This window comes from Aethalodelphis obliquidens, unplaced genomic scaffold (assembly GCF_003676395.1).
Source record: "Aethalodelphis obliquidens isolate GAN/ISIS:26980383/991018 unplaced genomic scaffold, ASM367639v1 scaffold8, whole genome shotgun sequence".
In the NCBI taxonomy this organism is placed as follows: domain Eukaryota; kingdom Metazoa; phylum Chordata; class Mammalia; order Artiodactyla; family Delphinidae; genus Aethalodelphis; species Aethalodelphis obliquidens.
The window spans coordinates 13,886,055-13,904,221 of record NW_020837952.1 but is presented as its reverse complement, the minus strand read 5'-3'; the positions used below and the strand labels follow the sequence as shown (position 1 = coordinate 13,904,221).

The following is an 18,167-nucleotide window of genomic DNA, read 5'->3' as shown; positions in this document are numbered from 1 at the left end:
CTTGGGGTCTGTGATTCTAACAGACAGCCAGATTTGCAAACTGCTAAAGTAGACCATGAAGGTTCCATGACTCTTTTCTGCCTAAACTAAGCATTTTCAGTTCTCTTCCCTCATCTCTTCAAGTGACATCATTTTGAGTCTCCTAACCATCAGCTGCTCTTTGTTGAATGTGGTCCATTTTGTCTGTAAACCTTTTAAAGCAAGGGTTTTATACTGAACCGCAGAGCACTCAGGATATAGTCGAGCCAACTTGTCAGAGAGTAGGACTGTCAATTATCTATTGTCTCCTGGGTTTCTCTAGATCTGCCTTTATGCTGGACAAGCAAAATCATCTCCTCCCTCTTCCATCCCCTGCAGCAAATTGCTACTTGTTATGATCAACACCAATCTGCAATAACCGCTAGAATGTGAATCACCCAGCAAACAGATATAACTTCCAGAATTTTAAAGTGTTACTTACCTAAAAGACCTCTGGTCTCTGTTCTAAATAAGTGGCATGCCTCCCTTTCTCTACTGAACTTTAGCTCTGAAAACTGCAATTTATGCCAATCCTTACACTGTTTTAGAATCAATGTTCCACATTTACAGAGTGTTTTTTCCACTTACAAAACATTTCGACATTATCTGGTTAATCCCCTCAAAAGTTCTTGTGACATGGGTATTATCCTCATCTTACAAATGAGGAAATTAAAGCTCATAGAGGTTAAGTAGCTTATTCAAAATCACACACAGTAAGTGGGGAAAGTGGTGACTTTAACCTCATGTCCTGCACCTTAATCATAGCTTTCTCCACTTTAAAATCCAAGTATAGTCACTTGGCCATCATCAGAAAATTAGCACCAATTAACACCAGCGTGTGATGGCTACCAGATGGTGAATTACTAAGCAAAAAGAACAATCAACTAGAATGGGGAGGAATTATAACATAATACAGGAGCTAAGGAGGGGTGCCTTTGGGGTCAGGCAGCCCTGAATTTGGGTCCTAGCTCCATCTCTGACTGCCATTGTTACCTTGACTAAATTACATGTCCTTTGTGAACTTTGATTTTCTATTTAGGTTACAAAGAATAAAGGAGATAATTTTCTTTAAAGTGCTTAGCATAATGCTTGGTACATGGTAAGTCTTCATTCAATGCTTTTTTTTAAATCCCTAATTCAAACATGATAAACAGTTGATTAAAATAAGTCTGTTTGGAAATAAATAAAAACCTTCTGACTTTGGGGTCCCATCCTTCATCAATTACCTCCAGATGTCTGGGAATAGGGCTATGTGAGGACTATAGGAAGACAGAAGACAGTCACGAGGAGGAATATAATTTGAAATGATGCTTGAACTGGAGGCCAAGAGAAGGTAGGTGAATAGAAGGTTAGAGCTAAGTCTAAGCTCTCAGTGGCTGCCTTCCCTGGGTTATCATCACCATTACCGGTCACTTAGGGATAAAATAGAAAAAAAAAAAAAAAAAGAAGCAACAACTTAGAAGGCAGTGGGTAAAGTAGCTACTTGAGGTGTGAATAGATTATTAAATGGACAGAATTACATAATGTGGAATTACATTCCATTTCATTCTTTCAAATTATCACTGGGAAAAGGTAAATTTGGTGGTAAAAAGATAATTAATAGGGCCCTACTGTATAGCACAGGGAACTCTACTCAATACTCAGTAATGACTTATATGGGAAAAGAATCTAAAAAGAGCGGATATATGTATATGCATAACTGATTCTCTTTGCTGTACAGCAGAAACGAACACAACATTGTAAATCAACTATACTCCAATAAAAATTTTAAAAGAGAAAAAGAAAAAGAAAGATTAAAAAAAAGAACAAAAATCACCAAACCCATGTTCAAGAGATAGAAATAAATAAATAAATAGTTTAGTGTTTGTAACATTGAGTAAAGGTAATTCTAATATTAAATATTTTTCTTATTACCCCCCAAAATATATGTTCATCTTTTAAAAAAAAATTAGAAGGATAGATAAGAAAAAAAAATCACCTACAATCCAACCACCCAGAGATAACTACTGTTAACATATGGTACATAACCTTCTAAACTGTTTTCATATATGTAGAAATACATGTATTTTACAAGTACAGGGTCATATATAATTATTGTTTTGTAAACTTTTAAATTTGTTTTAAATTTCTTTCCAGATCACTAAATATTCTTTTGCAATATTATTTGAAATGCCATGTATATTTTCACTAGTCTATTTAACTAGACCTCTATTTTGGATATTTAAATTATTTTCTTGCTATCATAAAAAGAGTGATTAAAAGCATTCTTGTGGCTTTATCCTTATGCATAAACATGACTTTTTAGCATAAATTCCTAGAAGTGTATTTGCTAGATTAATGGCATACAGATTTCTAAGACTTTTGACATAGCTTATTAAACTGTCCAGAAGGTTACTACCAATTCACCCTCTACCCAGCAGTGCTAATTTCCCAGACCTTGACCAACACTGGATTTGATGATATTGGAAATGTTCGCTAATTTGATACGTAAAGAACTATTCCTCCTTTTACTTCAGTTTTTTATTACTAACTGGTGGATAATTTTCCCCTATGCTTATTATCTACATTTCTTATTTTGAAAAGTATCTGTTTATATCTTCTGCCCATTTTTCCAATGTTTGTCTTTCTCAGTTGATTTGAATATTGTCTGTCACATGAATTGCATATATATTTTGCCAGTTCGTTTGTTTACCAGTTTTTAAAATAGTGTTTTGTTCTATAGAAATGTAAAATATTTAGGTGGTCCAACCTAATATATCTTTTTGTTTTTGATTTCTTCCTTGGGAATCTTGTTTAGAAAGGCTTACCTCACCCCAATGTTATACAAAGTTCCCACTTATAGTTTCCTCTAGGACTTGTATGATCTTAATGTTAATATTTAAATTTTTTATTTAACCTAGACTTTACTGGAGTATAAGGCACTGGGTTGTAAGATATTGAGGGTGGGATCTAAATTTAGTTTTAAATACTTTGCTGGTTCCCCCACACTATTTATAGTATGTATTTCATTGATTCTATTGGGCACTTTTTATTTCAAACATGTTAACATCTCTGAAACCTGGATGCATCTGTGATAAACATTTTGCAATTTACTTCGCAGGTTTTTTTCTTTTCTTAGTGTTACTTGAAGTAATAAATCCTTTGATTAAGGGCTTCTTAGATTTGATAAAACATAGTATTTCCTTCAAATCGTATTTCACTACGAGTTTTCTTTTTTTAATTAAAGAATGTACTTTGAATTTTTATAAAATCTCTTCTGGGAATATACTAAAATGATCATATTTTTCCAAAGATGTCCCAGTACTGAACTATTTGTACATTCCTGAAATAAACCCTACTTTACCATGGCATATTACTTATTCAACACAGTGTTACGTTACTTTTTTTTTTTAATTTTAGAATTTTATTTTCTTATACAGCAGGTTCTTATTAGTTATCCATTTTATACATATCAGTGTATATATGTCAATGTTATATTACTTTTGCTAATACTTTATTTAAGATCCTTACATCTACTTTCATAAATCAGATTGGTCTATAGTTTTCCTTCATTTGTAATGTCTTTGTCACATCCTGGTTTTAGAGGTATGTTACATTTGTCAAAGAAGTTGGTAAACTTTCTTCTATTTTCTGTGATTGATACAGTTTGTAATAGCACAGGAATAATGATTTTTTTTTTCTGTAAAAGTCTAAGCCGGTTTGTGATAACTCTCAATTTCTTCTAGAGTTACTGATCAATTCAATTATAATTCTTCTTTAGTCAGATTTTGTATTTTATTTTTAGAAAATTATGTTGAGATTTTAAATTTGTGAGAATAGGGTTATACACGGTATTCTCTTACATTAAAATATTTTTTTCCATATCTTTGGTTTTATCCCATTTTCATTCCTAGTTTTGAACCTATGTTCTTCTTTTCTCCCTTTCTTTCTTGACTAGACTTGATAGAAATGGTCCACTTTATTGATAGAAATGGCCTTTTCTACGATCAACATTTTGGATTTACTTAATTCTAATTTTTTATTTTTCAAGTTAATTTATTCAAGTACTTTTAATATTTTCTCTTTGCCTTTGATTTTCATCAGATTGCCTGTGATGTGCCTAGATGTGGTTTTATTTGTATTCATCCTGTTTCAGATTTGTAGCACTTTTTGAATCTGTGACTTGAGTTTTTTCCTCAGTTTGGGAAAATTCTATCTTCAAATGTTGCTTCTTTCCTATTATCTTTTTCTTCTCTTTCTGTGACTCTAATATGTTAAACCTGAAACTGTGTATCTTGTATTATCTTTTCAATAACCTTACATTTTTTTTGGCTCTCTTAACTTCAGCCTGAATCTATTCTTCTGACCTGTTTTCTGTTCATTAATCCTGCATTCTTCTATGTCTAATATGCTATTAAATTCATCTCATGTGTTTATATTTCAGTTATTGCATTTTCAGCCCTAGAACTATTTTATTCTTTACAATAGATTCCTGTTCTGTGGTGAAATTCTCCATCTTGCCATCTATTTTCTTGAATATATTAATCACTGTTTTGGGGGGTTTTAAAAATAAATTTATTTATTTATTTTATTTTTGGCTGCGTTGAGTCTTGTTGCATGCGGGCTCTCTCTAGTTGTGGTGAGCAGGGGCTACTCTTCATTGCGGTGCACAGGCTTCTCATCACAGTGGCTTCTCTTGTTGCGGAGCACGGGCTCTAGGCAAGTGGGCTTCAGTAGTTGTGGCACTCGGGCTCAGCAGTTGTGGCTCCCAGGCTTGAGAGCACAGGCTCAGTAATTGAGGCGCACGGGCTTAGTTGCTCCACAGCATGTGGGATCTTCCCAGACCAGCGCTTGAACCCATGTCCCCTGCATTGGCAGGAGGATTCTCAAACACTGCACCACCAGGGAAGCCCTCACGGTTATTTTTAAAGTCTGTGCCTGATGACTTAAATATCTGGATATCTGGGCCATCTATAGACCTGTTTCTTTTGTCAATTTATTTCCCTTGGTCCTTTACTTTGGTACGCCTGGTAATTTTTAATGAATGCCAGACATTGTCTATGAAAAATTGGACTCTGAATGATGATGATGTAATCTTTTTCTACAGAGGGTTTATCCTATCCTCTGATAGGCAGCTGGAGTGGGGAGGGGAACGAGGGAAAGATTACCTTAATCTAATCAGGGACTGAGCTCACTTGGGGTTGGGTTGCAGTTTTTGATAAATTTGGTCTACCCTTGATTTGTCTCCATTATGTTGGTGTGCAAAGCTCAAGAGAGCCTACTGTTAAAATTTTGGGAACTTTGGGATCCAGTTGCTAAACACAGACATTATTAAAAACAAATTATGTAAACTTATAATTAAATAAGTTATATTAAAAAAAAAGGTAATAAATACTCAAAATTCACGTCTAAATTTTTAACTAAATTTAACTGTTGTTATTTATATCTGCTGTATTTGAATTACAGAAATGCTATATAATGGTGTCACTACACGTCTCTTCCCAATTCCATGTTAAGTAATGTCACAGTTGTATCTTGAAATAGCCTATGGTGGAAGTATTTGTACCATAGAAATCAGTAAACCCTACAAATCAGAGCTTGATTATTGTTTTGTAGACTGTCTAGATCAATTGTGATTTTGGCCCCCCTCTACCCCCTCCCTGGGGTATTTGATAATACCTGGAAATATTTCTGTTTGTCACAATGGTGGGGGACAGGGCAGGGGAGATCTATCTCATGGACAGAGCTATCTAATGGACAGAGGTTAGGGATGCTACTAAACATCCTACAATGTATAGGGCAGCCCCTTACAACCAAGTATTATCCAGCCCAAATGTCAATAGTGCTGGAGCTGAGAAATCCTAGTCTGCTGGCACTTCTGCTTCTGATCGACTGGAATCTTTACCTTTCTTCCCTTGCCTAGAATTGGCAAATGCCTTGAGGAAAAAGGAGGCCATTTTATCCCAGTTTATTTTGTTGTTCTTGCTGTAATTTTTCTAGCATTTTGAGTCACTATTTAGTTCAGTTATTTTTAATCTTTCTTATATTTAATAAACATGTTTGACTATGAACTTTTCTTCTGATACAGCTTTCGGTAGCTGACACTGTTTATTTTCACTTTTTTGCTCTTTTCAATGTTTCCTTGTAAAAGATCCCAGCCATAGACATTTCCATCTCTCCCTTGGTTGAAATCAGTGTATCTTTGCAGTTGCAAGCAATGCTATTGCTGAAATAAGCATCCACTAAAATTAAATTCCATGGGTGGTCTATAGAAGCTACTTTGGAAAGTGTGGTAGGGGATAATAATTTAGAGACTCCATAACCAAGTATTTATTTATACTTCCACCATTCCAGTATCAACTTGAATCATTCAACTCTGCGGTTACTCTTGATTTACTGGAATTAAACCATTTATTTAACAAATAATTAAGTAGCCTGGATATGCAAAGGTTTACGCCCCTGCACGGGGTGCAGATGCGGGTTACAAAAATTCTGCCATGATGTGTTCTCTCAAGAAGTTTCTAGCTTCTAATGTATTAAAACTATCAGTTACTCATCTAAGTTCCATTATTTGGGGAATTTAGAATCCAGACTAAACTTTTAAAAAAATTATTGGACAGAAACTAACTTAATTTTAGATTTGCGGCTGCTTATACTTTACCATGTAAATTTATTTAAAGCTGCACAGTTTTCACAAACCTTACTTTATACTTATATCTTTATATCTTTTTAAACTATTTTTTAATTGAAGTAGAGTTAATTTACAATGTTGTGTTAGTTTCAGGTGTACGGCAAAGTGATTCAGTTATACATATATATATATATATATATATATATATATATATACATCTGTTCTTTTTCAGAGTCTTTTCCATTGTAGGTTATTAATACAAGATATTGACAATAATTTTTAATGTGCTATATCGTAGGTCCTTGTTGTTTATCTATTTTATATATAGTAGTGTGAATATGTTAATCCCAAACTCCTAATTTATCTCCCCCCACCACTATCCCCTTTGGTTAAGCATGAGTTTGTTTTCTATGTCTGTGAATCTGTTTCTGTTTTGTAAATAAGTTCATTTGTATCATTTTTTTAGATTCCACATATAAGTGATATCATATGATACTCATCTTTGTCTGACTTATTTCACTTAATATAATAATCTCTAGGTCCATCCATGTTGCTGCAAATGGCATTATTTCATTCTTTTTTATGGCTGACTAATATTCCATTGTATATATGTGCCACATCTTCTTTATCCATTCATCTCTCAGTGGACATTTAGGTTGCTTCCATGTCTTGGCTATCATAAATAGTGTTTCTGTGAACATTGGGGTGCATGTATCTTTTCTAATTATAGTTCTGTCCAGATATATGCCCAGGAGTGGGATAGCAGGATCATGCGGTAACTCTATTATTAGTTTTTTGAGGAACCTCCATACTGTTTTCCATAGTGGTTGCGCCAATTTACATTCGGTGGGAATGTAGGAGTGTAGGAGGGTACCCTTTTCTCCACACCCTCTCCAGCATTTATTGTTCGTAGATTTTGTGACGATGGCCATTCTGACAGGTGTGAGGTGATACCTCATTGAAGTTTTGATTTGCGTTTCTCTAATAATTAATGATATTGAGCATCTTTTCATGTGCCTGTTGGCCGTCTGTATGTCTTCTTTGGAGAAATGTCTAGATCTTATGCCCATTTTTTTATTGGGTTGTTTGTTTTCTTTTTGTATTAAGCTGTATGAGCTGTTTGTTCTTTATATCTTTAATAGCATCTTTGTGTGATTATTTCATTTGGTACAGTAATGCTATGAGCTAGAAAAGGTTGATGTTATTCTCACCATTTTACACATGAGAAAAATGAGATGGAATGTTTAAGTAACTTGCTTATGGTTATACAGCAAGTCCATGCTGGAACTTTACAAAACTTTATTTCCACTTGGTACTCTGGATGGCTTCTGCACTTTTCTTTGATAATGTAATGTGTTAGGTCACTTATCCATGTATAAAACCCATTGAAGACATGTCTCTGAGTGAAAATTTATGCAATTCTTATTGCATTGATGACCATGTTTCGAAAAAAGTATTATTCATTAATAAGAAGAGCAGCTTTGTGGACTGCCTCAGAAGTACAGGAGAAAACTTGTACATTATTTTTTATAAGCTGTCTTTAAATAATTTCAAAGTCTGTGAATTTGAATAACATGTTCATTGATTTTCTGATGCATGTTTATACAAACAAGATAAATTTACATGAATTATAGTTTTAAAAAATTTACCTATTTTGTTTCCTAATTTATTCTATCCATTCTAATTCACTAAGAAAAATCTAAGTTATTTCTGTCTACATCTGAAAAATTAACTAAAGAACTAGGATTGTAGTTTAGGAAATACAAGGCAAGATTGCTCTTTCCCCACTTTTCTTCCCCCAAAACACACATATATATATACACAAATACTCATATACCCAGTTTCAACTATCCAGGGATTTTATGTGTAGTTATTGCTTCAATTTTTCTATATGTGGGTATATAGTTTTTATTTAGGGAAATGCAGTTATAATTATCTTTGCATACTGTTACACTTTGAAACATGCCTTACTATAGTTTTCCAGTTTCTCAAAATGGAGTTGTTCCTTCCTTTATTTTATGCCATGTTTTTATACTATTTATGTTTTTCTTTTTTTTCTTTTCTCTGATGGTTTAATGAGTCAGGCACTAACAATGTTTTTCGCTCCCTATCTTTGCCAGTAGCTCCAGGAAGTACTTTTCTTTCAATCTAGCTGTTGTCTCGCCCTGAGCTTTCAGATGAAATGAAGACAGAAATGTACCTCCCTACGTTACAGATTCTTTTCCTATAAATCACTGTATGTGGGGACAAGACAGGAAGGTCAATAGAATGAGAGAAGTCAATTTTGTACACTCTTCAAAATAATATATGAGTTATTTAGATACAACAAAAGCTTAAGTCACTATTCAGAAATCTAGTTCATTTCATAATGGTTTCATTATACTGGAAAGCTTACTTTTTTATGGATTTAAAATGAGGTGAAGGGCAATTCAGCTCTTTTAAATTCAAGTTAAATGTACTTTGTTAAAGGTTAAGAAACATTTGCTAGAATTATGAGCAATTTCCAGCTAGTGTTCCATAAAAAGAAAGCTTGAAGTTAAGTTCACGTTACTCTGCCTAGCAGAATTCCATAGTGACTGGAATGGTTTATGAGTAACTATCATATGGATAGGGAAAGGGTTGGAAAAATAGGATTTGAATAGAAAGTAAGGATGGAAAACTCCATCTCTCCCTCCCCGTTCTCCTCCCCCTCCCTGCTTTCACATCTGCCCACCTCCAACACACACACACACACACACACACACACAAACAAAACAAAACAAAACAAAACCCACTATACCAGAAGGGGAAAAGCTTATGTTGAAAGTCTCCTTTAGTGGTAAATGGAACAGTATAGTTGAGTAAATTGTGTGTGGCATTGAACTGGAATTTCTTCAGTGAAAGGGCTTATGTTCTTAAAGAGCTGAAAAAGGGCTTAAATTTTCTAGTAGCCTGGAATAAAACTGCACAGGAGGCGCATGTGAAATGCAGCATGTGTTAATAGTTTTGCAGCAGAGTCCCATTTGAAATGTAGCAACACAGCTGGAGCAGTGACTCATCACACTAACATCTACTGTTAACAGTCAGACTCTCTCTAGTAAAGGCTGCACTTTCTCACATTATAAGGAGCTTCTTAGGCTGTTGTGATAGTATGATACGTTCCCCAAACTTGGTCAGGCCCACTTGAACTTAACATTGTTGAATACCTGCCATATACTAGGCATTTTTCTGCATTTAGTTCTTACACCTGTTTGGTTTTATTTTCCCCATTTTATAGGTGATGAATTTGAGGTCACACATCTGGGCTAATATTCAACTGGTTCCACCAGTTGCTTTTAGCCTGTGCTTGTTTTGATTGTTTGATAAAAATGAAGATACAAAGAAATTTCAAGGTAGAAGGAAAGACATTTAAGATAGCTCATGTCAGGTGGCCTCAATTTTCTCAGAAAAGTAGGGAGAGAATTCAAAAAAAAAGTGGTAAAAATTTGGAACACAGCTACTTGAGAAAATGTAATGGGGGGTTAATAGTGAAAATAAAGTGACATTCCAATTTTAATAACTAGAATCCAGCCCATGAATCCAGCTGCTGCCCTACTTTGCAGATGGCCTGATGGTTTCCTGAATACTGGCTACATCTTCCTGTCAGGATTCCAAGGGACTTCCCCAAGGATAACAACCAGCCTGGAGCTGAGTTCTTCTTAATGATCTACCATGATGGATCTATTTACTTTTGGTTCAGCCCTCCCTAGACTGGAATGGTCTTCAATTGTCAACTTAAATATTTACTATGACAAAGGCAAATTTTTTAAGGAATTGAGGTGTGTGTGTCTGTGTGTCTGTGTGTTCCATTTGTTCCAATTATGCTGAGTAAAATAACCAGATTCGAGTGACCAAAACAAAATATTAAAATTTTATTTTCTTATAATTATTTAACTTTATTCTTTCCTAAAAGTTTGACTATTGCCATTTTAAATCCATTTGTATACTGTCTGTTTTTCACAAGGCAATTATCCTCTCAGTTTCTTCATCTATAAAATGTGTTGTTGTGAAGATTAAAGGAGTTCATATATATAAAGCACTTAGAACCATGCCTGGCAAGAGGTAAGTGCTATGTAAGTATTAGCTCTTGATTATTATTATTATTATTACCATTATTATTATCATCACCCTCATTAGTGAACCTGTGTAAAATGAGCTATTAATTCAGTGCAAGGCCTTATTAGTAAATGTATAGAAAATAAAAACGATCCTATGTGGTTCTTGAAAGTCTTAAAATTATCAGGAGCTGATCACACATGGATAACATTGAGGTTTATCAGCTAACAAGGAAAAAAGTTCCCACTGAAGCTGTAAAAGCCCTATTTCCTTCTCTTTTCAGCTCCAGAAATCTATCTTGTGAACTGTTACAGCTTAATTCCCATTTTCATCATGCTTTTGTCTTATTCAAAGTCTCTCCACAACCTGTCTCACAAAGTTCAGACATGCATCTGATCAACAAACAAATATTTAGTGATTATTACATGCCAGGGACTAGAGGTATAAATACGACTAAGGCATGGCCTTGCAATTGTGGAGTTTACTTGCTAGTGGACAAACAGGCACATAAACAGATAATTACAGAACACAGCAGAAAATGCAATGATGGAAGTGCATACAAGGTGCTACGGGAACAGAGATGAAGGACACTAGAGTTCAACCTGGAAGTTTCAGATAGGGCTTCCTGGAGGAAAGGATGCCAAGGCTTAAAGAATTTCAAGCAGAAACTTAAGTGTCTTCTCTGGGATCCCAGGGCTTCCTTATTTGGTCCTTTTTAACCCTCCAGCCATTTCTCCATTCCTCCCAACATACCTTACCTCCCCACTCCTATTGGACCAGTCTCATAATTATGTCCTTGAAAAATCCAGTTTTGATCCTATCTCTAATTCCTCGTCTCATATGGCATTCTCTATCAGATATTCTCTGCCTGGTAAAGTGTGTTCTCCTCTCCTCCATGAAAACAGGCCCTACTTTGATGCAGTCATATACATTCCTATTACTTATGAAAGCATATCAAACAGTCATATTCAGATAGACTTTAATGTTATTTTTCCACACTTTGTAACTGTTTATTGTGTTTTTCTTATCACTCCAACAAAACTATAAGCACCTTAAGGAAAAAAATAGTTCATAAGTTTATTTTGTTTCACAACACCTGGCAAAGGGTCAGCCAGAGCAAAGTACAAGATGTCAAAAATACTTACTGAATTAAATTGTTTCACCAATGACTTTTCTGGTTTATCTGATGTTCAACAAATTCATTTCATGAAAGTTTAGAAGTTCAAATAACCAGAGGAGAGAACATTCTTACTTCTGTCAGTTAATTTACTAACTGAAAGTCAGTAGTATTATATGAGAAATAAACTAGCTTGGTAGAATTTGTGAATGTAAAGAAAATGTGAACCATGGAATAAATTACACATTTGGTTTATAAAGCAGCCTGTGAATAAGGTTCTTGTACTTGGTAAGCAGTAAAAAAGCAGTATATTGTTGAGAGGGAGTGTATTTAGGGTAGAGTACAAGTTTGAATGGTCTTTTTTGTAAGGAAGTATTATATATACATATATATATCAGTCAAGTAAATGATGAGAATTATACATATATGTGAATGCTGCACGCATGCGCACACACACACACACACACACACACACACAGAGTGTCAATAAGATAACAGAAATAGCAGTTGGGAAAACCTTTTCATAGCGCTAATGATGGGCATTTTTAAACTCAGCACTTCCTTCTTATTTCTTTTTATTTCTTATCTGTTTCCCTCCCACTGTTATTTCTCACATTGTTCCTCTATGTAGTCTTTTCCACCTCACTCCCTCCTCTCTAACAAACAAACACTCCACACACTTTCTCATTCACACTCACACACACACACACACACACACACACACACACACACACGCACCTCAATTGTTTCCTACACTTTGTGTTCAAAGTACGAAACCAGCTATCTCCAGAGGGTGTCTGATAGTGCTGCCATTAATACACTAGACTACTGAGTGGTTTTCAAACTTTTGCTCACGAACCCATAAAAGAATTTTGAAAACAAAACAGAAAGACTCTGTGCCAGTTACCAATTTATTTATTGCCTCTCACCTCTAAATCCATCTTCCTTGCCTGCTCTGCTAAAATGGATCTGGGACCTTTAAATATTTTTTTCTTTGTCAGCTAACATGATATTAAACCTTGTCAGTAGAGGGCACAGGAGAAGGATTGCAGGAGAAAGAGGTTCTTCCTTCCTGGTTTCAGTATGCTTTCTCAACAGGCTCCTGCAGAGCCCGTGGCTTTTCTAGCATCTGGCTCCCGCAGTGCATGCAGATTCTCTATTTGCAGGCCCTTGCAACGTGGGCGGCTTCCCCAGCACCCAACTCCTTAGCCTGCGCAGCCTCTCCAGCCCCCAGCCCTTTTCACTACTTCTCAGGTGACAGGCTCCTGGCTTCTCTGGAGCGAGGTGCAGGCTTCAGGGCACAGGAGTGAGCAGCACCTGGTGGCCAGCAGCCTCCCCTAGCACTTCCCTCAGGTAGTTTTGTAGTGGAGCACTCCCAGGGAGACACCTCCCAGCAAAGAGCTTTCCCCAGCACCCCAGAGGGGAGGTTTCTAGCAAATTCCAGAAGGCAGATTTCCAGAAATTTACAACATCATGGCCCCAGTGACTCCTGTGCCATCAGCCCCAGAAAGGCTGGGCTGGGGGCGGGTTGCAGGGAAAGCTCTTCCTTGGGCTCTGTCTCAGCCCTAGGGTCCACGATAGCTTCCTATATTTGCTATCTTTGTATTCTTTAGAATTTCTATTTACTTCTTACTAGCCAATCCCTCATCACCATAATCCTCTGTCACACACAGTAATTCTCTACATTAAACTTTCCTGTTCAAATTACTGTGTGGCTTCTGTATCCATACTGGGTGCTGACTGATACGCCCTTCCTCATACATTTTAAAGTGACAGCTAAAATTTCTTATCAAAAATTTAAATAATTGAAAAAAGATAAATTACCTGGTGTTCTGTATATAGACATGCTTAAAATATATTTCTGTCAAAATCTTAGAGTGACATATCTAGATCAGTTAATGAACGGGAGAAGTCCACCATATAACCTAATTTGCAAAGGCAGTCCTCACCGTCCTGTCTATCAAGTAAATCAGACTTATTTCCTGTACACACACACACACAAAGACTTTCATTTAAAAATTTTGAATAAATATGTTGATACATGTTTTCATGACACACATCTCACTTAAGACTGGTAGAAAATGGATAGACGGACAACAGATGGAGAGACAGATAAGCAGACAGCTGGCAGGCAGACTGAGCCTTTCCGAGATGAAATACTGTTTCAATACTTTTTTACCAGTTCAATATTTCTCAGTTTTTTTGTTTTTTTTTTTTGGCCTTGCTTTCATGGGTCTCTCCTTCAGAAGTAATGCCTTCCTGAACTGTCCTTTTGCTTGATGCCTTCAAGATTTTATCCTGTGACAACAAGTCATAGTAATATTTGGGATGGGTGGAAGGTATGATATCTTTTGTGAAGTGGGAGAAGGGCGACTATGACAGAGGAGATTGGAAGGAAGAGGTGGCCGACTACAGACTCTCTCAGACACAGACAGCAGTTTCAGGAAAGTGTATTGTATAGCGGTTGAGGACCAGAAAATTGCTTCCCTCAAAACTGTCCATGCCCTGTGGCCCCATGCCCTGTGGCCACCCAGGGCACAAGTTCTCCAGTACGAAGAAAGCGGCACCAGGACAAAGAATACTGTATTCTACAATTAAGGCCGAAGCGGGGATATTGCTCCCCCTAGAAATGACAAGAAACCAAGGATGGAGAAGCACACTTTTTTTTTTTAAATATAGAATTAAAAATATTAAACTATATTCCTTAAAAACTTAGAAAACAAAAGCTTTCCTTACAAGAATGCTAAAGTTTCCTTTAGAGTCAATATCACATCAAATATGAAATCCTGAACCCCAGCAGCACCTATGTTTGGATAAGGGTCTTGGTTTTACTATTTGTGACTCAAGATGTCACATGGGTTAAATCCTTCATTTACAGTGGTTCTGTTTCTTATTTAAAACAGTAAGTTTTCCTTAGATCCACTACTTTACTGAATCACATAATAGGGAAAGAAATGAAGAATCTTAAACAAAAAGCAAAGGAGATGTGGCCAATTTTTACCATTTGGGATATTAACAAGTTTAACATGGCTCAGCAACTATCTTAAGTGTTATATCAACTATTATGACACAAACTAAAGGTGTTGAAATATAAAGACGTGTGTTTTCTGAGAGGAAATGGGTGACAATTTGAAGGGCTGGTTTTTTTAACAGAAAGAATAAATACGTAAGAATTCAGAACAGATTCTCAACCAACACTAATGTGCAATAAGGTTTATGCAAGTTAAGAAAGGTTTTAAACTTAAAAAATTTTTTTTTCAAGGAAACTACTGTTTCCTGTTATTTCTGGGAAATCTGTAAATGCTAGTGTTTTCAAAAGGAAACATTTGTGGAGAGATGTTAAGTATGTTTTACTTGCTACACATATCAGATTCTTGTTTGTTCATTTCCCCTAAGAAGTCTGTAATTCTGTTTTAAATAAATGACATTTACTCTCAATTAAGGTTTCTTTCTTTTTATTCCCCCAAATCAGCATCCCTATGGGAAGTACAGGGCTTCTAGGATTTTCTCCACCTACATAAATAAATTTTTAGTAAAGAGCTTTCTTTCTTGATTAAGATCCATAAGCTCCAGAATACACTGTCTGAATTAACTATTCTGTTGAAAAAGTCTATGTACTGGCCTGTTTTATAGTAAACTATTGGGATCTTTAAAACAAAGATTCTGGATTAATGCAAAACTCAGAGTATGTAATTTACTTATATATGCACAAATATCTATTATATTTCCCACTTTATTTTCAATACAGCTATTGCCCTTCATTGCTCAAGTATGAATAATCAACTTGGTGGATACTATTCAATCTGAAAGACGCACACAGAGAACTTCCATCATGGTCAAATAAATAAATTTAGGGCCCTCACTCGATGACAGAAAAATCAATAAATACATAGACATTTCTACGTTCACCAAAATCTCTTTTATAGCTCTGCTAAGCACCATGGTTACTAAGATGAACAAGTTAACGTTAGGTATTTTAAAGATCCAAACAATGAGAAATCAGCCAGTCTATCAAACTGGTAGTTTATCGTCAAAGTCAATAATTACTTTTGTTTTGGTGGGGGGTGGGGGGAATAGAAAAATTAGAAAAAAGAAAATTTAGTAATGGAAAGATTCTAATGTGAACAGACAATACCAAGTTTGTTGCCATCTGTGATTTGTCCATATCCATAGGTTTTTAACATACTTACTTGAACAATGGAGTTCCACAAACAACACATTTATATATTCCAGGATCTTTGTGATGTGTATATTCTCCTTCGAAGGCACTGATACACAATAAACAGAGCATAAAAAAATTTAATTAAACAAGTTAGCATTATTTCTTATAGAACTTATTTGCTTAAAATACATTTTTCTAAGAAAACTTTCAAGGGCTTTTTGTCCTAAAATGAGAACAGACCAAACATATGGAAATCTGAACATTACTAATACATTTCAAATCTGTATAATAAAATGTGCATATAACAACTCCAAACTAGTGTGGGTTAAATTTTTTTAAAAATCAGGCCATCTAGTTATGTAATGCTTAGAAAACTTTTTTTCCTATTAAAAAAAAAAAGAAGCCTGTAGTACAGATTCACAGAAAAAAAACATTATTACATAAGATTTCTGCTACTCTACAGTGTCCAAGAGTATATACCAGAAAATGCAGAAGGGTCCAACACTTCCAGTGGAAGGAGTCTTATTTTTTGGTTTGAAAAGGAATATTGCAGCTTTAAGGGAATATTTTTCTAAGTTAACAATCTTAAAGGCTAGGAGGTCATTCAGCTAATACAAATCAGCTGTGCTAGCCCAACAAGAAGTCTGTGCTCTGCAGCTTGTTTTTATTATCCTTTCACCCTCTTTATGAGGTCCAATTTTTTTATAAACAGAATTTTTAAGAATGACCTAATCTCTAGTTGTTTGTGTGCATTAAATCATTTTGCTAGTCATGTACACAACAGGACGGGTAGATGACTTGGACCAAAACCGAAGTCCATCGCTAACTCATTGTGCAGTAAAGGTGTACGTTGTCAGAGATTCAGCATTTGGTGAATTCAGTAAACAGTATATACTGTGACAGGAAGACAGTGTTGCCTATTAACAAAGACCCCACGTGTGGTAAAGAGCTCTTTCAGTTCATGAATGAAAACAAGAAGTTACATCATTAATAAATTTGGATCAGAGGTAAGTTACAGCCTTATGCCAAGCTCCATGGTATAAATTAGACAACAAAATGGTTGGACTTTGGCAAGTTACCTTTGAGCTGGAATCAGCTGAGAGAGACTTTATTCACTACAAACAGTCTTGGAAGTGAACAAACTCTTTTTTCGGGACTTAGGGCAAACTTCCAAGGACCCAAGCCATGTGAGGGCAGTTATTGAAAATTTTTGACATTCCAACCACAAATGAGCCAATAAATACTTTCTCCACATGTGCTTCAAAAAGAAATTGGAGTGGGGTAGAAAGGAACTAAATTATGCTACCTTCTTTTTGCAGCCAAAACGTCTATACTTACAATGGCCACCTTCAAATTTTCAGTATCCTGGCAAAGTGCCATGTCCCTCATGGTTTTGCTTACTCTGATGTCTTCCCAAAAAATGTACCTAAATCGCTATTACTTCCACACATTTTGTAGTAAACTAGAAACAGGCCCTTAACAAAAGCCTTGTGACTTTACAAAAGATAGAGTGTTCATTAAATGGGGGAAAGAATAAATAAAACTTAGTCTTAATCTAAGCAATACCATTTTCAACCTTTTCAAGGATACTAATTTGTAGACTTTAGCAAATAAGTATAGAATCCTTTAAATTAAGTGGCAAGGAAGAGGATTCAAAGGTGGGGCGGGGGGATACGGAGGATGAAGAAAACTAGCTCTTGCTTAATGGCGTTTTCGTAAGCTCGCCTTACCTTTCGGTCCCTTTCTCCTGAGTGACATGGTACTGCTGGGGTGTCAGCCGCTTCCTCAGTTCCTGCTGGGAAAAGACCACCTTACAGCTCTTTTTATCCCTACATGACCCTGGAAAGAGAGAGGATGTGAGAGAAGGAGGACTTTTAGCTTGAATCCTAAATAACTGCTTTGGCTGGCCATCACAGCACAGCTTCTGCAGTCACTTGTCAATGACCAGGTCAGTCCCTAACACACTAGACAAACTTACCTGAACTGCAGCTGGCTATTTCTCTCAGTTTAAAAAGAATGGTACTCAAGATTCAGGTGATTCCACTGGAGCACTGACAATGTGCTATTGCCAAAGCTGCTGGCAGGCAACAGTAAAAACCCATTGAACATTCACGAGGTGGGAATACATCCTTTACGTCTCCCAGTACCTTGAATTTCTTTTTTTTCAAATGGATTCAAAAAGCATA

General features: G+C 35.7%; 1 protein-coding gene across 3 annotated transcripts in view; it reads right to left on the bottom strand.

Annotated features, from left to right (window-relative positions):
- The window catches only part of MSRB3 (methionine sulfoxide reductase B3), a 175,049-nt gene that overhangs the window by 97,186 nt on the left and 59,696 nt on the right, over positions 1 to 18,167 (bottom strand). For all 3 annotated transcript variants that reach the window (XM_027106930.1, XM_027106928.1, XM_027106929.1), the window contains 2 exons: positions 17,712 to 17,820; positions 16,010 to 16,087 (listed from right to left, as the gene is read on the bottom strand). In XM_027106930.1, coding sequence (XP_026962731.1) covers positions 16,010 to 16,087; positions 17,712 to 17,820 — 187 coding nt within the window. The remainder of the gene's footprint in view (positions 1 to 16,009; positions 16,088 to 17,711; positions 17,821 to 18,167) is intronic.